The sequence below is a fragment of the Orcinus orca genome, chromosome 5 (genome assembly GCF_937001465.1).
Source record: "Orcinus orca chromosome 5, mOrcOrc1.1, whole genome shotgun sequence".
NCBI classification, from domain to species: domain Eukaryota; kingdom Metazoa; phylum Chordata; class Mammalia; order Artiodactyla; family Delphinidae; genus Orcinus; species Orcinus orca.
The window spans coordinates 69,053,755-69,073,978 of record NC_064563.1 but is presented as its reverse complement, the minus strand read 5'-3'; the positions used below and the strand labels follow the sequence as shown (position 1 = coordinate 69,073,978).

Below are 20,224 nucleotides of genomic sequence, written 5' to 3'. Positions count from 1 at the left end.
TGCAGAGAGGAGGAGAGTGAAGACAATTAGAACCTATTGGCACATCTACATCTGTCCATCTCTGTATCTGATCATAAAACAACCTCCAGAGAGTAAGGACTATTGCCTTCCAAACCCACACAAGTTCCTGTTTTGGCCAACAGTAACCTGGAACTAGAGAGAGGAGATTCTGGGGAACATGGTTCCGAGGTTAACTAAATTGACAGCAGGACAATTCAGCACACTCCCTGAATGCCTAAATTAAATCTGAAAAGCTCTTCAAGGGCCCAGAGAAGATGTCAGTGGGGCTCCAGGATGAAGCTTGGGAACATGGACTAGCAGAGCTCTCAGGCATTTGGGCTTATAGGATGGCCTCTTTTTTTTTAAATTGGGGTATAGTTGATGTACAATATCATATAAGTTACAGGTGTACAACACAGTGATTCACAATTTTTAAAGGTTAAAATCCATTTAGTTATTGTAAAATATTGGCTATATTCCCTGTGCTGTACATATATCCTTGTAGCTTATTTATTTATACATAATAGTTTGTACCTCTTAATCCCCTACTCCTTTGTTGCCCCCTCCCCCACTGGTAACCACTAGTTTGTTCTCTGTATCTGTGAGTCTGTTTCTTTTCTGTTATATTCACTAGTTCACATTATTTTTTAGATTCCATATATAAGTGATATCATATAGTAGAGGACAGCATTTTTTGTTTGCCTCCTGTCTTAAAGGAGCATGAGCATTATTGACTAGGGAGTCAGGATGCTGCATTGTGAACCTGAAGCCACCACTCACTAGATCATGACCTTGCTTGATTCATTTAAATCATCTGGGCTTCAAGTTTCTCATTGGGTGGCTGTCAGTGTATTTGTTAAGCTCTGGTGAGGTAACCTTATGGACATGTGGAAAGCAGCCATAGCTGTCCTCCCACAGAAATTTGACCAAGTTTTCTGCTGCTCTGCCTTAGCTTTGCCTAGGAGGTTTGTGCTGTCTCTACTAAGGTAGAAAATTCATAGAAAACAGGCTCTGGCTTCTTTTCCTTAGATCTCTCTCCCCTGTTCCCTGTCCTCAATAGAACCCCTTTCCTACATCAACAGAACCCCTTTCCTAGGTGGTGGTGGGAAGGGAGGGGCAGTTGAGACTCCTAATGCCCCTGGGACTTCGCTATTCCCTCTGCCTGGATGTCCTCCCCTCTGCCCCCCAAACCCTCCACCTACTATTTCTACCTGCCTAAATTCTACTCACCTTTCAGTCCCCAGATCAAAGAACATTCACTTCTTCTTAAGTGTTCTCTGACTCCTCTCAGCTGGATGCAATATTTTCCCATCTTATAAGCCCAGGGGCTTCCTAGCTTTCATTGCAATAACTACAATCTGGTGATTCCCTAACACATACACATTTGAGTACTTATTCTCCTACTAAATTTTACATTCGCAGAGGCAGGGGACTTCCTTATTAAGCACGTGCAACAAATAAGTAATTTTTGACATCCTTCACATTATAATGCAGACAGAACTTGCTATATAAATATTTGCTGAGTTGAGTTGAAAGAAAGCAAATTGAGGACATGCATCCATGTGTTGGTGCCCTAAATCACAATAGTCTGAAAGGACATGGCTGCCCATAAGAAGTAGAAAAATGAAGAGTCTGTGATCCCCAGCCAGATGGTTCTCTAATATTACGAATTTTGTGTTTTCATTTGATAAGGTATTTCCCTCCATCATGTTAATACGATGACCCTAGAAATGGGGTAGTCTGAACAGAAGCCAGAGCTCAATCCTCCATCTGTACTCAGAAGTCAATGGTTTTTGTAGATTTTTACAATCATAGCAAGGGCTGAAGATATTAAGTAGGGCCAGTGACCCCCTCTATTTAGGTTATGGCCGGAGCTGTCACTGAGCCACATCCTCTCTGGGAGACAGTCCATGCACCCAAGATAAAGTTTCAAGAGGCCCTTGAGCCAGAAAAGTTGTTTGGCAGAGTGCCTATGTCTTTTGCCTTGCACTCTCTGGGTTGGTGGGTTCCTTTCACCAGGGTCAAAACAGTTCCAAAAACAAAACAAGTATCAGGGAATCATGATTATCTCTCTACTCTTGAGCAAGTCACTGCCCCTCTCTGGACCTCAGTTTCCTCTAGAAGGATGGGGATCGAAACAGCTCTTAAGGGTCCCTCCTTCCACGCTCTGATATTCCAGGACTCTATTCGGAGCGGCAGGCTGAATTCCCAGGGCCCTGGGGCCTTTTCTTCCCTGCTTCTAAAGGTATATCTGGCTCAGATTTCCCCATGGGTCTCAGCTGGGGCGTGCTTACCTGTCCTCTGGAATAGTGAGGCCCTGCAGGTGATGATCGTTTACCTGCCATCATAAACGGTCCTTAAGCCTGGAAGTTACAAGGAGGGAGGTTGTTTATCACAGACTTTCATTAGGTCTCTCCCTAATCCAAATTATCTCTGGCTGATTTCACTTGAAAGTGTCCATGCTACAGGTACTATGGAATCCCAGAGACCTTGGGAATACCGAATTAGGAAGGAGGCTGCTGTGCCTGGAAGTGTTAATGCTCAAGGCATGACTCTTCATTAGTAATTGATTCTGTATCACATGGTTATAGACCACAAACAAGTTCAAGTTCATCAAGTTCTTCAGCAGGAAGTAATCTGTGTGCTGAAATTCCCACTCACCATCCTCTAGTTGGTTTATTTAATGTATGGATATGATGACTTGTTAGAATACTAGTATGTCAGGACTGGAAGAGAGTGTAGAGCTCAGCAAGTTGAAACCCCTAGTTTACCAGGTGGATACCTACAGGAGTCAGCCACATAACAGTTTATGGTGGAGTCAGGAATACTCAGGACCTCTGAGTATGGTCCTCAGGAATACTCAGGACCTCTAAATGCCAGGTCCATACACTCCAAAGCAGAGGTCACCAAGATAGTGCATTCCAGCTTGTGCAGTTACTCATAGAAGAAGCCTTCTCCCAGGCCCTCACTCTAAATCTGTTTTGTCTTATTTTTATTAAGTTCTAATGATAGCAGCTTAACTGGTTTCTATTTTACAACATATTTCAGCTAATAAACTGATTTTAAAACAGTGAATAAAACATTACATAAAGAAGACGTAAGAATTGCAAAGGCATAATAGTCTGGGGACCTTCAAAGCAGGGCAAGCAACTTTACATAACTCAATATCCCTAAGATAGTTGATGTTCATAACAATGTCCCTGGATCACCAAGAAGGATTAGCATGTTTTACCTGAGAAAGCAGGGATTTGAATAAAGCACTTTAAAAAGCATTATACCCCGCTACCCCGGAAAAAATTTTTCTAGTCATAGCTAGGTAAAAACTTCAGCTACCTGGAAAACTCAGATCAGCAAAACAGCAAAACAGCTGTGATGTTCAAGGAAGTGACATTTCAACTGTGTGCAGATAGGCACATTCTATAGCAATAAGGCTGGTGTGAGTTGGGCTAGTATCTGCAGAGAAGAGGAAAAAATAGCAAAGCTATGATCTCATTTTCTGTTTACACTTCAGTTCCCAAAGTTAGTGATTAATTGTCCTTGTGTTTTGTTGCCAGGGCAAATTGTTTTTCTTTAAAACTCCCACTTATTTTAAATAAATAAATCATTAGTTTCAAAACAGAAGTGTCAAATGTTAAGATACTTCTGACATACTAAACTAATGAACAAAACAATGAATTCATTAGAAGCTACTAGAGATAGGCAGCCTTTGAGAACTTTCTTTAATGACTTTGAAAGGCAGCAGAAATCATTCTTGGTCAGAGATTTTTCTCTCGCATCTTGGTTAAAATACCAGTCTAGAGGTTGCAAACAGAAACACTACTTTAAAAGGATCGCGGTAGGTGTAAATGATAGAGTGGTAGGTAGGCCAAGTATTGGTAGTCAAATAAATATACCAACCAGCTACAACACTGTGCTTCCCAAACCAAACACATAAATTCTGCCTTAGGATTTAGAATCTTGTTTAGAATCTCTCCTTGGGTCTCTGAATTTACCCAGGGCCTCAGACTCTTGCAAAGTAGGAATTCTTTAGCAAATAGGCAATATTTGCATCTGAGTCTTAACACAAAGGCACCTATTTCTGGGTGACTCCAGTAGTTTCTGTATTATTAAGACTACCTATTAAATACAGTTCTGATTACGTCTTCCCTTTACTCACAGAATTGAGTCACTTGTTATTATGTCATTCAAGGTCAACTGTAATCTAGTTTCAACTTATTCCTCCAAATATATCTCCTCCTACAATCCCCACAGACTCCCTGGCATCTCATTGTTCTCAGAATATGTCTTGCACTTTTAGTTCTTAATGACAAATATTTATTGGGTAACTGCTATGTTCTAGGTCCTGCACCATGCACTGAAGATACATCTATGAAGAAAAGAATCTGAAAAAGAATAGATGCATACATATGTATAACTGAATCACTTTGTTGTACACCTGAAAATAACACACTATTAAGCAACTATACTTCAATAAAAATAATGAAAAGCGTATGCAATTTTTTTAAAACTTCCACTTCTGATACAGATATTGTATCATTTTATAAATAAAACTCAGATATATCAATAAGTAATTAATTAAGTAATCAAGTAATTAATTAAAGTCTCACTCTCTTGCAGCATACATTCTAACGGGGATCCTTCACCTCCTTCTGAGTGCATCCTCAATGAGACACTTGTCACACTGTATGATAGCTCTGTCTCTGTTTTTCTCCCCCTGAACACTGCCTCCCCATGATAGCTCTGTGTCTTACTCATCTCCCATCATCCCCACCCCACGCTTTGCCCTGTGGCAGGCACACACTGAATGTTCAATGAATGACTTATATTGTGTATAAACTTTCTTTTCCTGGAAATGTAAGTTCCTGTTGCGTATAGAATCTGTGAGATTATCTAGCTCTTATTTATTCTGTTATCCAATGTTAAAATGTATTTATTTTAACATTGAGCTATTTTTAACAAATAAGCCATTTTGTTGTCAACAGGAATAACAAATGCCAAGCTACTTTTGATGGACCTAAACAAAACAAGTGAAACAGTGGCTGGACGGCCACATTGACATAACCTGTAATGTGTCTTTCCTCAAATCCCAGAATCCCTAAACCCCTTTCTCTGGCTTTCCCAGGCTGCCTGGTCTACTTGTGGGCAGCCCCTCCGTCCTTTCTCCTGGAGACCAGCAGAGAAGAGCTAATTTGGGAAGGTGCTCATCTTGTTCCCTTTCTCTTTGACCCTAAAGGTAGAAACTGAGGAGCAGGTGCTGGCAACCTTCTGTGGCAGGGAGACCACAGACACAGAACAGACCCCTGGCCAGGAAGTGGTCCTCTCCCCTGGCTCCTTCATGTCTATCACTTTCCGTTCAGATTTCTCCAACGAGGAGCGATTCACAGGCTTTGAGGCCCACTACATGGCTGTGGGTAAGTTAGAGAAGTGGGTGGCTCATCCCCGGGTCTCCCTTTCTCTATCAAGATTAAAAGTGCCTTGTGCTCTCTTCTTTAAAATGAACACCTAGAGTCTGTCATACAGAGTGAAGTAAGTCAGAAAGAGAGAGACAAATACCGTATGCTAACACATATATATGGAATTTAAAAAAAAAAATGTCATGAAGAACCTAGGGGTGAAACAGGAATAAAGACACAGACCTACTAGAGAATGGACTTGAGGCTATGGGGAGGGGGAAGGGTAAACTGTGACAAAGCGATAAAGAGGCATGGACATATATACACTACCAAACGTAAGGCAGTTAGCTAGTGGGAAGCAGCCGCATAGCACAGGGAGATCAGCTCGGTGCTTTGTGACCGCCTGGAGGGGTGGGATAGGGAGGGTGGGAGGGAGGGAGACGCAAGCGGGAAGAGATATGGGAATATATGTGTATATATAACTGATTCATTTTGTTGTGAAGCTGAAACTAACATACCATTGTAAAGCAATTATACTCCAATAAAGATGTTAAAAAAAAAAAAAAAAATGAACACCTTATACTCACCACATAGATTCTACCAGTAATGTCTTACTGCATTTGCTCTATCACTTATCTATCCATCTATCTATCCTCTATCCATTAATTCATCTTTTTTGATGCATTTCAAAATAAATTACAGACATCAGTACTCTTCTTCCTAAATACTTTAGCATGTATATTGTTTATCTAATCTATTCACATTTTTTCCTTTTAATGTAAAATTTACATTCAATGAAATGCACAAATCTTAAGTACATTTAAATTTTCAAAAATTTATATTTGTGTCTAACACAAACCCCTAAAAAGATGTTGAGCTTTATCACCAACCCAAAAAGTTCCCTTGTACTCCTTCCCAACTGCAACCCACTCCCACCTCCTTTAGAGTCCTGATTTTTTTTCCACCATAGATTAGCTTTGCCACTTCCAAAACTACATATAAAGGAACACATACAGAATATATTTTGTGAGGTGAGGATTTTTTTACTCAGCATAAAGTTTTTGATATTCATTCATGTTTTTGCAATGCATCAGTAATTGTTTCTTTTCCTAGCAGAGTAATTTTCCATTGTATGAATATACTGCAATCTATTTATCCATGCTCCTATTGTTGGACACCTGGATTCTATCCATATTTGGGCTCTCAATAAAATTTCTATGAACCTTTTTGTACAAGCCATTTTGCAAACATGTTTTCACTTCTGCAGGGTATAGATCTAGGAGCAGAATTGCTGAGTCATAGGGTAGGTGTATGTTTAGTTCTATAAGAAATTGTCAAACTTTTTCCAAAGTGTCTGCACCATTTTGTATCTCTCCACCAACGTATGAGAGTTCTGGCTGCTCCTTATCCTCACCAACATTTGATGTTATCAATTGAAAAATGTTTAACCATTCCGTGGGGTATGTAGTGGTACTTCGTTATGGTTTTAATTTGCATTTCCCTGGTGCCTAGTGATGCTGAGCATCTTTTCATGTGCTTCGTGGCCATTCCTGTATCTTTTGGGAAGAAATACATGTTCCAATTTTTAAACTGGGTTGAGAACATACATCTTTTTATCCTTATATTTCCAACGCCTAGGATAGGGCTTGACCCCCATAGGGACTTAGAAAGAGAGAAGCAGCATGGAGGAGAGGTTAAGAGCCTGGATTCTAGAGCCAGCCCACCTTGATTTGAATGCCGACTCCACCACTTAACTCTTGGTGTGACTCGGAGTAAGTTCTTTAATGGCTCTAAGTCTCAGCTTCATCATCTATAGAAAGGGGATCATAATGGTCCTGCTTACTGTTATCACAACTGTTAGAGAACAGTGGCACCACCAGGAGTCAGGTTGCCTGGGTTTCAACCAGGCTCTCTGTGATCTTGGGTAAGTCTCTTCATTTGTAAATGGAGATAGTGGCTACTTATGGGCCTTCAGAGAGGCTTAAATGAGGGATGCAGGAACCTCCCAACACAGTGAGTGGCCCATACTGAGTGCTCTGTAGATGTTGGCTGTTGTCTTCACCATCACACATGAACTGGTTGACTGAGAGGCTCTACCTGCCCCGCAGATGTGGACGAGTGCATGGAGCGGGAAGACGAGGAGCTGTCCTGTGACCACTACTGCCATAACTACATCGGCGGCTACTACTGCTCCTGCCGCTTCGGCTACATCCTCCACACAGACAACAGGACCTGCCGAGGTGGGGCCCAGCGATGATTCTGTGCATCACCATTATGCGCCATATTTTCCGATAAGATTAGGGGAGGCTCAGAGGAAGGACAGATGTGCAGTAGGGATGATTTAAAATGAAATCAGAGAGCTGTGCCTCAGATACCACGGGGATAAAGATGCTGAAATGCCCACCAGCCTGGAAGTCGGGTTCAGGTTCTCAGAGGACCGCATTTCAGAAGCCCTAGGCTCTAGTCCATCTTTCTTCCTGGGCAGCAGGAATTTCTGCTCCTTAGTCCCTATTTCCTCTTCTACTGTAACTGGCCAAGTCAAGGGAAAACCCAGGTTTCCCATTCCTGAACCATAAACTAGGCTTCACCCACCAGGTCCTTTTTTCCTGCTCTTTCATGGCCCCTCAAGTTCCTCTGTTGATAGAGAGAACCTCAGTGCAAGGGAGAGAAGAGGGAAGAGAGAGGCAAAGACAGAGGTGGCAAGAAAACGTCCCATTCCTTCTAGCTCCCTTTGCTTTCACCTCTCATCAGTGTGCCTTCTCTGCCACAGTCTCCAGGCTGAGGCAGGGGTGGAGAAATAGGAGGACTCGGCCACTTTCCATGAGGACCTCCTGGGTAGCAGGTAATAGCCACATAGGAAAATGGTAAAATGTAGTAAGTGCTGTAAAAGAAGTGTGGACATGGTACCATCAGACCTGAGTCTGCACAGAGCAGTGAGCAAGCACTTCTCAGAGATGGTGCCCTTGATGAAGGAGAAATAACAAGGAAAGGAGGGCACTCCAGGCAGAGAGAACAGCTTCTGCAAACATACAGAAGCATGACAGAATTTGGAATGTTTGGGGAATTGCCAGTAGATTAGTATGACTTCAGGGTAAGGATCTGCGTTTTAGAAAGATCACTTGGAAGCTGAGTGAGGGATCATTGGAGGAGGGAAAGGCTGGAAACAAGAATTTTTTTTCCTTTCTCCTTCAAAAACTTCTACTTACTTCCAGATAAAACTCTATAGGACCCATCAGTACAAAGCAGGCACATAACAGGACTTTTCTTGAACAGGGTTGTATTTTCCATGGTTTTCATTCAGTAAGTATTTATTGAGTATCTACTATGTGCTGAGTACAGAGGGGCTAAGAATGAGCAATGTTTCCCAATCCTGTTTTTCATTTTCACTTCTGCCCCCAGGAGCCTTTTTAAACATTCTCTTCCTAATTGCCTCACCCATGAAATTTTAATACCACAGACATACTGTATATATGCTTATGCACTGTATGTCTATCTGTGTATTATGCATAAAAAGAGTAACAACTCCCCCTCCCAAAGAACCAATTTTGGCCCCCTTAGGGGCGGTATTCTCCCCATGAAAGTGGTTGGTGTAGAAAAATGAAAGCTTCGGGATTCAGAAGCCACTCTAAACCTTGTTCTGCAGCTCATAGCTGTGGGACTTCAGGTTAGTCACGCCCCCTTTCTGGCCACAGTTTTCTCGTTTACAAATAAGCAGGATAAACAAAGGCTTAGGAAGAATTGTCATGCCAGATCCAGGATGGGTCAGCCCAAGGACAATGGTTCAGTGGCAAACAACAGGGCCTTGGCAGGGCTCAGCCATGGCCAGGATCCAGGACCCTGGGTGCTGGGTTGCAGCTGTGGTGAGGAACAGAGCAGAATCCCTGAGCTCAGGGAACTTACAGTCTAGTGGAGACAGGAAAATCCACTGACAAATATATTTCATACTGGCAAGCAGTGGTCAGCAGCATGAAGAGAAACAAAAGCAAGACCAGGGCCAGAGAGTGAGGGTACATGTGAAGGTCCTGTGTTATATGAGGGATCCAGGAAGGCTTTGAGCAGAGACCCCAGGGAGTCCTGGGCTGAGGGGAGAGCAGGACAAAAGAAGACCAGACTTTCTACCAGACCACTCCATCTCAGACCCCTCCAGCCCCCGACAAAGACCAGAGAATTTGCCAAGAAAGTTTATCACACTCACTGCCTTTGAGTATTGACTCTGCAAATTACTGGGTGTGTGACCTTGGTTAAATCACTTCCCCTCACTAAACTGCAGCTTCTCCATCTGTAAAATGGGGATAATGACTCCTTCCCCACTTGCGTCTCAGGACCACTGGGAAAATTGTACAGTAGCCAATAAGAAAGTGGTTGCTGTGGCCATGGGTGTGGTGTGCCACTTTGCTCCGGTGTGTTTCCCACAGTGGAGTGCAGTGACAACCTCTTCACGCAGAGGACTGGCGTGATCACCAGCCCCGACTTCCCCAGCCCTTACCCTAAGAGCTCCGAATGCGTCTACACCATTGAGCTGGAGGAGGGTTTCATGATCACTCTGCAGTTTGAGGACATTTTCGACATTGAGGACCATCCTGAGGTGTCCTGCCCCTATGACTACATCAAGGTAAGAAGACAGTGGGCATAAGCCCTGGGAATGCTGAAAATCTTGGATGAATTGGGAAAATTGACATTCTTGGCCCTCCCTTCTTCCAGGAGAGGGGGCCAAGCAGGTTTCTTCCTAAAAATAATTATTTAAAATAACATCTACCAGCTTAATTGGATCCAGTCTAGGGATCTGCCCTGTTCCCAAACTAGCCCTTTGCCCACCTGCAAAATCCCTTCTGCCAGGTAACATAACATCATCATGAAGTAACACCAGGCTGAAGGTCATGGGGACCGTCTTAGAACTCTACCACACAGCACATCCTGGGAGCTATGCTATGAGCCTTATCCAGGCACGTAACCTCTTGGGGCTTCACTTTGCCCCCTTGCCACAGTAAGGCTGACAAGATGAAGATGTACCCAGGATTATAGAATTCATCAAATGAGGGTTAAAGAGTGCTGGTCCTCAGAGGTAGAAGGAGAAAGAGTTAAAGGCATAGGCAGGACCGGGCCTGGGAGCTGGGAAATCCGGACCAGCCCAGAGTGCGTCTTCCCGTCTCTCCATCCCCGATGCCTCCATCCGAGTGTAAACCCTGCTCTCTTCCGGTCAACTGCAAAGCTACCTGGCGGGTTTGCTGGCTTCCACTCTTGCTCTACACGGTCTGCTCTCACATAGAATCCAGGGTAAACGCTATGAAAGCCAGGTTACATCAAGATTGTATTTGGAGTAAACATAAATTCCTCAACACAATATGGCCCTTGTCTGCCTTTCCAACCTCAAGCCAGGGCATTCCCTCTGTTCCAGCCCCACTGGCTTCCTTCCCGTTTTTTTATTTATTTATTTATTTTTAATTTTTTTTTAACATCTTTATTGGGGTATAATTGCTTTACAAGGGTGTGTTAGTTTCTGCTGTATAACAAAGTGAATCAGCTATATGTATATATATATCCCCATACCTTCTCCCTCTTGCGTCTCCCTCCCACCCTCCCTATCCCACCCCTCTAGGTGGTCACAAAGCACCGAGCTGATCTCCCTGTGCTATGTGGCTGCTTCCCACTGGCTATCTATTTTACATTTGGTAGTGTATATATGTCCATGCCACTCTCTCACTTCGTCCCAGCTTACCCTTCCCCCTCCCCGTGGCCTCAAGTCCATTCTCTACTCTGCGTCTTTATTCCTGTCCTGCCCCTGGGTTCTTCAGAACCATTTTTTTTTTTAAGATTTCGTATATATGTGTTAGCATATGGTATTTATTTTTCTCTTTCTGACTTACTCCCCTCTGTATGACAGACTCTAGGTCCATCCGCCTCACTACAAATAACTCAATTTCGTTTCTTTTATGGCTGAGTAATATTCCATTGTATATATGTGCCACATCTTCTTTATCCATTCATCTGTCGATGGACACTTAGGTTGCTTCCATGTCCTGGCTATTGTAAATACAGCTGCAATGAACATTGTGATACATGACTCTTTTTGAATTATGGTTTTCTCTGGGTGTATGCCCAGTAGTGGGATTGCTGGGTCGTATGGTAGTTCTATTTTTAGTTTTTTAAGGAACCTCCATACTGTACTCGATAGTGGCTGTATCAATTTACATTCCCACAAACAGTGCAGGAGGGTTCCCTTTTCTCCACAACCTCTCCAGCATTTATATTCTGTACAGATTGCCAACAAACACATGAAAGGATGCTCAACATCACTAATCATTAGAGAAATGCAAATCCTTCCTGTTCTTGATACTTGCCAGGCTCTTTCCCACCTTTGGCCTCAACCTTCATATAAGTTGTTTTCGCTGCCTGGAAAGTATTCTTCCCTCCTCTTCCAATGAGAAGCTCCTTCTCATCCTACATGTTTCAAATCCAATGTCACCTCCTCAAAGAGGCCTTCCCTGACTTCCTATTTAAAGTTATTATCTATTATATTAATGATGAATTATACAAACTACATAGATTTTACTACATAAACGTATAGCATATATTTATATTATATCTATACATCATCCTGATTATTTTTATAATGCTTACCAAAGCCCGTAATTATTTTGTTTATTATCCATTAGTCTGCCCCGACTAGGCTGCAGGGTCTTTGAGAACAGAGGCCTTTTCTGTCCTGTGCACCTGGACAGGGCTCTTCTCCCTTCTGAGCCATAATAGATTCATCTATGAGCAGAGGATTATCAGCCTGCCTTGTCCACTTCCAGGGTCATTGTAAATTGTAAATGGGAGAGTGGAGATGGAACCCTTTGGTGAATGGTAATGCCCACTAAAAATGTGAGTGAACACCATGGGCTCACATTGAAGCTTCCAGAAAACCCCGGGTGCAGTGTAGAGACAATCCCTGCAGCAGCCTCTGCCACTCAGGTGTGACCCTGCTTTTTCTCTGTCTTGCCCCTCACAGATTAAAACCGGTCCAAAAGTTCTGGGGCCCTTCTGTGGAGAGAAAGCCCCAGAACCCATCAATACCCAGAGCCACAGCGTTCAGATCCTGTTCCGCAGTGACAACTCAGGCGAGAACCGGGGCTGGAGGCTGTTGTACAGGGCAACAGGTAACACGGCCTCTCCCCTCCTGGGTCACACTTGGCTCCCATGCTCAGCCCTCATGGGGCAGTGGCCACGTGGTGAGGGGGAGCAGGCCTGGGGCTCCTCCTGGGATGTGGCAGAACTCCCAACTCTGCCAGTGAGCAGCTTGGGACCGAGGCAAATTCTCTTTACTGACTCAGTTTCCCATCTGTAAAATGGGTGCAAGGGCAGCAATGATGGTGGGTTTGGACTAGATGTAGATTTCAAAACTGGCTGCACTTCAGAATCACATGAGGAGATTTAAAAAAAAAAAAACCTGTTTCCTGAACTTCACCCCTTCACGCTGTGATTCACTGGGCGTGGGGAGGACCCCTCCAGTGCCAGCCCTCCTCACGTCTGGGGCAGGAATTTGGGTGAGAGTCTGTAGCTCAAAATGTTTCACCATGGCCGTCTGCCTCCATGTGTCCCCCAGACTGACAAAGCCCACAAGCCTCATTCCCCAGTACCTCAAGGCACTCAGTCCTGGTCCATACCCTGCTGGAGGTATTTGATCCAATGGGCCTGCAGTAACTCGAGGAAGAAGTGGGTAGACATCAGTGACAAGACCACAGCTGTGTGTGACTAATCCAGTTGAGAGACTATCGTGGACTTGCCTGCATCATCACATTTAGTGCCTGCTTGTGGGGAGAGGCAGGAAGAGGATATTAACAAAGGAGAGTTTGTCCAGGAAGGAGGAATCCTAGCCAATTTAGCCTTTTGAAGAGAGGGCTCAGGGGCATATAATCACAGTCTCTCTAACACTTTGAAGAATGGTCTTGGGAAGAAAGAGTGGGGTCATCGTGCGTGACCCAAAAGAGCAAACTATGCCCACTGAGTAAAAATTACAAGGGTATAAATTTCAGTTGAATATGAAAATTCTGTTCCTTTAATCAAAGGAGCCTAGTATGAAAGGTACAGGTTGGGAGGTATCGAGCTCCCTGTCCCTGTAGGAATGCAAATAGATGTCTGAGGTCTACTATAGAAGATGTAAAGGGAACATGAGACAGGAGTTGCACTCAGTGACATTTAATATCTTTTCCAACCCTGAGTTTTGATGAAATCATCTGGCCAACCACTTCATTTTACAAATGAGGAAATAGAGGTCCATGTTGGAAAGTGACCTGCTCAAGTTTCCAAAATAAGCCTTCTTCAGGGCCTGGTAGGTCCAGGCCCCCACAGCCCGGGGGTATGGTTTTTGTGTGGCTTTTCCACCTTCATCAGGCCTTGCATTCTAAGGAATGGCCTCTCGTGACCAGACTTTTCTTTGTTTTCTCACCTTCTCCTTTCATTGTTCCCCACCAGGGAATGAGTGCCCCAAGCTGCAGCCTCCTGTCCATGGGAATATCGAGCCCTTGCAAGCCAAGTACTTTTTCAAAGACCAGGTGCTCATCAGCTGTGACACAGGCCACAAAGTGCTGAAGGTACAGGGTCCTGCCGGGGGAGGGAGGTCATCCAGGCCAGAGAAGTTCTCCAGAGCCTCCCAGGGCAGGCGGGCTTCTAGAGTTTGTCCTGGTCCCGCCACAGTATTTCCTACCTTCTCCATAAACCTCCAAAATGCATCAGAGATTCCAGTCTTGTGAAAATTCAAAGTGTGTGTCCCAGACTCTCATTTCTGAAGGTGACACAAAAGTCAGAGCAAATCAAATCCATGCAGCCCGATAACCAGTACAAACAACATTAACAAAGTTTGTCAGGCTTTTGGGGGGGACCTGGGATAGAAGTAGAGATTTTGAAGGTGGCAGGTAGGCATTGCTTGCTCTCTGAAACAGTCGTTCTCCTAGGAACCCCATGGTTAACTTAAAAACAACAACAAAAACAAAATCACCTCCCAACCCCACCTGAGATCAATTCAAGCAGAATCTCTGGGGCAGGGGGGTCCCAGTGACTGTTCTCCGTTAAGTTGCCCAGGTGAGTCTGATGTGAGCCAAGCTAGTGGACCGCTGCTCTCAGGGAACGATCATCCAAGTGAGGGCCCCACGACATCAGCACATCACTTGTTAGAAATGCAAAGCTGTGGTCCCCAGGCCAGACCCACTGATTCAGAAGGGCCCAGTGACCTGTGCAAAAGCCCTCAGGGGCTCAGGGTTGCTGCCGCTCACTCAGGTTTGAGAGCCGCTGCTCTGAAGGAGTCATGGGTCCAGGTTTCCCTTCAGAGACAGCCTCCCGGACCCCTTCTTGCACACAGTCCTGGCCTGTCTCCAGAGTAGGAGCGGGGGGATACGAATTCAGCATCTGTCTTCCCCTTAGCTTCAAGCCCTTGGAGGCCCACAGTTGGGAAAGCTTGGGGGAGGGCAGCCACCTTTGCTGTTCGAGCTGCTTTCACTGGGAAAAACCACAGACCCCACCGTTCCTCCTTCTTCCCATACCTCCTTCATGTTTCTTCCCAGGATAATGTGGAGATGGACACGTTCCAGATCGAGTGTCTGAAGGATGGGACGTGGAGTAACAAGATTCCCACCTGTAAAAGTAAGAAAACACAATCGGTTGATTCTAAGGCTCATGAGCTCCCCAGCACTGGTGGGGTCCGAGCAGAGCCCACACAAGGGGGGAAACCTGGCAGGTACAGTCTGAGCGGGTTAGGGCAGGAATTCCACAGGCACATCGGGGTTGGACAAAAGTTTATTAATGTTTCTTTCAGCAATAAGATGTTAGAATTCCGAAAGGACCTTGTGGGTCCCAGTTTGTTTTCTAAATACTAATTTTACCTCTGCCTGCAGGCAGGTTGCCAGATTTGCTAAAGGAATAGCTTGTTTCCAGGTTCGAAACTAGCTCTGGCGATTGCTAATTCAGGAAACTATTTTGACACTGGTGCCCAGAGCCCAGTGACCTTGCCAGCCTTTACGTGGCCATCAGCTATATCCACTGTCTCCTGGGACAGCTCATGAGCTGGGGCTGTGCAGGAAGGGCTGTGCGGTCAACCCAGTGAAGCAGGGGGTCCAGTTCTGCACTGGTTCTTGGGACCCAGAGTTCTTGCCTTGGCTCTGCTCCTAAGCCACGCTGTGACCAGGGACAAGATCCTTCACCTCAGCTGTAAAGATTTTGGATTAGCTCTAGAATATATCCCACTGGTTCGGAAATAATGTCATCCCTATAAATCGCCTAGTGAGCTTGTAAAAATACAAATCACCGGCCACCACGCCCTCTGCCCCTGACCGGGTGATTTCAGTGCAAGACGTGTAAGGACCACAATTTTAGAAAACTTATCTGTGGCAACAGTGATGAGAGGAGGCCTGGCGACAGAAAGGGAAGAGAAAAGAGGGAGGGAGGGAAGGAGAATATATTTTCGAATGGAGAGGTGCGGAGTTGAGAATTAGGGTGGGTCCTGCCCAGCCCCATTTCATGACCTCATATAAACTTTAGAGTGTTGTCCTCTTCCCTTCTAATAAACGGCTTGGGTCCAGTAGGCAGGCAGATCCACTCCCACTGCCCCAGGGGGACACTGTCAGGGTGGGGCTCCCCTGAGGCAAATCCCAGGCATAATTTTGGAGCAGAAAGTGCTTGTTTTCAATTTTCTTTTCTATATGATGATGAGGCTGGAGTCAGCCCAGTGTGGGAAATGGGTGCACTTTATGGCTGCAACAAAAAGTCTCCACACTTACTGGATGCCTGTGCAGAGGTCCACAGGGAATTCAGATGGAAAAGACAAGGCCCAGGCATTGAAGAACTAAATGCCAACAGATACATCTGCCACCTCCTGCAACACGTGGCTCGTGTGTGGTGCGGTGACTAAGTTCTGTGTGAAGCACTTTGCAGAACAGGGCAAGGAGGCGGTCTGAAGGACGAGGCAGAGGATGAGGGGTAGAGAGGACAGGGTGGTGCTTTGGAGACAGGAATTTCTAGATTCAAATCCAGACCCCACCAGTTAAATATGCATGAACACTTGACTGAGACTGATTTGGCCTGAGTTTCCTGCATTCTTGATTGTTCTGTGGACTGAGTTAATGTTCGTATCACACCCATGGAGCACCAGGAATAAGTAAAAGCTCTGCAGAAGCTTGTTTCTTTCTCCTACCCAACCCCCTCGTAGGAAGAGGTTTGGTTTCTCTCATTCATACTCTTGGAAAGTAGGAAACGGTAATAATTTTTTGTCCCTGATGAAACACACACTTTTTTTTCTTTTTTTTGCGGTACGCGGGCCTCTCACTGTTGTGGCCTCTCCCGTTGCGGAGCACAGGCTCCGGACGCGCAGGCTCAGCGGCTGTGACTCACGGGCCCAGCTGCTCCACGGCACGTGGGATCTTCCCAGACCAGGGCACGAACCCGTGTCCCCTGCATCGGCAGGCGGACTCTCAACCACTGCGCCACCAGGGAAGCCCGAAACACACACTTTTTATTGTCACAGAAGTATTGATAGAGTAAGGCACTAATGTATCTGCTGGTGCTCTTTTATGTGACGTATGCTAGTATACAAAGGTATGCTGTCATTTTGTACTAAAGAAAAGAGGAATTTTTCCTCCCTAATATGGCCTGGTTCTCCCAGCATAGCCTGAATCAGGACTATTAGACTCCCCACTCAGACACACCCGGCATCTCTGCTTGTTCACTGAGTAGGTATTCATTGAGTACTTTTGTCCCAGGCATGTGCTGGGTCCTAGGGGAGATGCAAAAAAGACAAAAAAGACTGAGAAGTTGTGAGTCCCCAGGGACTGTGGGGAAAGCAGTTGGGAACAGACAGAAGTGTGTGTGTACAGTGAAGAAACTTGCACCAAAACAGGAAGTGGGAATTATGGGCTGTGGTTCTGGCCCTGCGTCCACCTTGCTGGGTGACCCCAAACAAGTCCTGCTCTACTCTGATTCCATCTGCCAAATGAGGGTTTGGACCAGATGAATGCAAAGCTTGCTGCACGGGCAGAATGTTATCATTGCCATGAGCTAGGATTTATGACTGTGCAAATTCTCAGAATGGTACGCATTCCACAATCCCAAGCTGTCCTTCACACTGGCTGTACCTACACTATGCATTCTTAATCGATTCTGGTGGAGTGATTTCTGTATTTCCTGCAGCAACTGTTTCTGCTTTGCTTGCTAATTTTTCTTTCTCTTCTTTCTCTCTCTCCCTCCTTCTCTCCGCTTCCTTTCTCTTTACCTCCTGACCCCTCTTTGATCTTCATCATGGTGGCAGAAACGGAAATGGATGTGGAGAGCGAACCTGAGTCAGAGCAAGTGGCAGAGTGAATGGCGGGACCCCACACAGTGCAGACATCCAGGAATGGACCACTCACAAGACCCCTGGGTCCCAGAGCTCCTCCATCCCTCCCCATCCTGCCAACACCCCATTTCCCATTTCAGTGCGGATTAGAATGGATGCTGAACAAGGCAACACAGGCCTAAGCAGTTGAAACCACGGCGTATATATAACAACTCTCCTTTTGAGGGTTCACCTATCATACAAACATTATGCCGAAAAGATAATGAAAAGATAATGGGGGATTTTTTTTTAGCACTTCTTTGTGAACTATACTCTTATCAAAGGAAAAATGGCTTTCATTCTAGAGACATTCACATGGTCTTAGGTAGACCAGGTCAAAGTGGGCCCTGATTTCCACTCCACACTTCAAGTTTAAATGGGCCAAAATGCCTGTGACTTTATGACTTTAATATTTGTCCCCATTGCTACTTTCTTAGCAACCATGAGTAGGTGAAACTAACAATAACTCATAGCATGGATTTTTAGGAAACCTAGACCTATTCTCATGCCCAAGAGTTTCTCTTCCACCTGTACCTAACACAGGGCTGAAATTCCATCATCAGAAGATCTTTCCTCTGGGGTTTACAAAGTTTGCATTTCTGAAAATTCCCTAATTAAAGTTTTTCAAAAGATAGGCATCATGCTTGAAAGCAGCAGTCCTCAGCTCTGGTGCCATGGGACATCAGTGGGTCATAAATAATGATAAAGAAAGGGCTGTGGAGGGTGGGAATCTCTGCTTCAGCCTGAACAAAATCTGGGTAGACATATCAGAGCACCCCTGCATTACATTATGACTGCTCAGTCTATTTGCTGATTGAATGGCCTCTTGATGAAGGTAGAATCCTGCAAAGTCGGACAATGAATGGTCCGGAGACTGCAGCGCCATCCTAGGTCAAGGGCACCCTTGAGAGAGGAGATGGGGCAATCACTAAAGATAAGCATCAGTTGGATCAATATTTTTAAGACCACAAAGTATAACAGGTCTTGGTGTGAGAGAGGGGATCGTAATTTAGATGGAAGATATGATATAAAACCAAATAATTGCAATACCAGGCAACTTAAGGTACATGCCTCAGAGAGCAGTGAATAAAGGGCCATGCAAGGAGAAATGAGGAAGCCGCCCTATCCAATTAGAAGAATGAGAAAAGCCTTTCAAGAAGCAGCGATGTTCGATCAAGGCCTGGAGGGTGGCCAGAGCATGAACCACAGGGTTTCCTGTGTAGGGAAAGCAGCAGCACAGTGAGGGGTGTGTGACACTGGAATGCAAGGGCACGGCAGGAGGGACGAAGATGAAAGTGGGGTGGGGCAGGTCAGGGGCATCCCTGGGACCTGAGGGCCAGGTGAACTGATTGTTTGTGGTTCCCTAGGAAGCCCCAAGACTGTGTCAGTGTATCCTCAGGGCGGCAGGGCAAGAAAGACATGTCTGAAGGAAAGTAAATGGCAGGAAGAGTGACAGTGGAGACAGGGTGTGGGTGGCACAACCCAACCCAGAGACTGATGAGAATGGGAGGCCAAAGGAAAGGGGAAAGAAAGAGCGTTTTGATCCCAGAGTGTGGAAGTGGCCAGACACACTTTAGAGAAGATGATGAGACCCTTTCCCAAGCAAAGAAGATGGACTAACTGAGGAAGCAGGGTCTGGATCTAGCATCTTGGATTGTGGCAGGCAAAACTCAAAGGGCCTTCGGAACGGGAAGCTGTCTCTAGGTCCCAGAGACGCATGGCTCTTTGCCTGCCAGTGTAGACTTGGGGAGAAGGTTCACCTCTTCCCCACTCACTATACCCAAGCTGAAATGACCCTCTGTTTTCCACTGTCTGTCACCCCCTCTGTCTGGTTGTAAAACCAGCTTCATCAGTGGGCAAAGTTACTTCTCTGGAGTAAAGTGAAAGCAGGCTGTCCGTCCAGACAATCTCTCTGCACCAGTGCTGGCTGCGTACAGGCTCTCAACGGCCTGACCACCTAGCCATGTCTATGACTGACTCTGGAATCCTCCACCCAGAACTAGGTATTAGGTCTTGAGGATAATTTGGGCAAAATAAATTGCTAGACCGAAGTTAAGGGACTCAAGAGTAATACAAAGATCCAGGCACTAATCAATGGTATTTCTTAAAAAAGGAAGAAAAATCTGCTTAGAGACTCTGCAGGAAAATTCTTTTAAAATTGTTTATAGCTTTAGATAGTAAATATTATTGCCTCTTGTTATCATAGTGCTGACCCTTACATGCTTTCTCCTCAGAGTAGAAAGGTGTCTCTACCTTTGGGAGATCAAAACAAATGAGAGTGATTTGTCCAGGGGGATTGGAGGCCAGGAAACAACACTAACAAGGTCTCTTGGCGTTTGCCTTCCTTGTAGATAGGAGGTACCTACCTGCTTTTACTCCCATGCTTCATCCTTCTCCTCCACCCTGAAGGGTCTTAGAATCATCTGTATTTTCAGTTAGATAACTCTCTGTTCAATCAAAAATATAAATTTGGAGTCCTAAAGTTAAAAAT

General features: G+C 45.1%; 1 protein-coding gene across 2 annotated transcripts in view; it reads left to right on the top strand.

The window, feature by feature from the left end:
• Positions 1–20,224, top strand: part of MASP1 (MBL associated serine protease 1) — a 49,348-nt gene that overhangs the window by 20,984 nt on the left and 8,140 nt on the right. The window contains exons 3-9 of one of the 2 annotated variants that reach the window (XM_004278479.3): positions 5,234–5,411; positions 7,502–7,633; positions 9,809–10,005; positions 12,385–12,532; positions 13,848–13,966; positions 14,933–15,011; positions 17,668–18,134. In XM_004278479.3, coding sequence (XP_004278527.1) covers positions 5,234–5,411; positions 7,502–7,633; positions 9,809–10,005; positions 12,385–12,532; positions 13,848–13,966; positions 14,933–15,011; positions 17,668–17,720 — 906 coding nt within the window. In that variant the 3' untranslated portion in view covers positions 17,721–18,134. Of the gene's footprint in view, positions 1–5,233; positions 5,412–7,501; positions 7,634–9,808; positions 10,006–12,384; positions 12,533–13,847; positions 13,967–14,932; positions 15,012–17,667; positions 18,135–20,224 lie in introns of those variants that run through there. The other variant, XM_004278477.3, reaches the window with a different exon arrangement.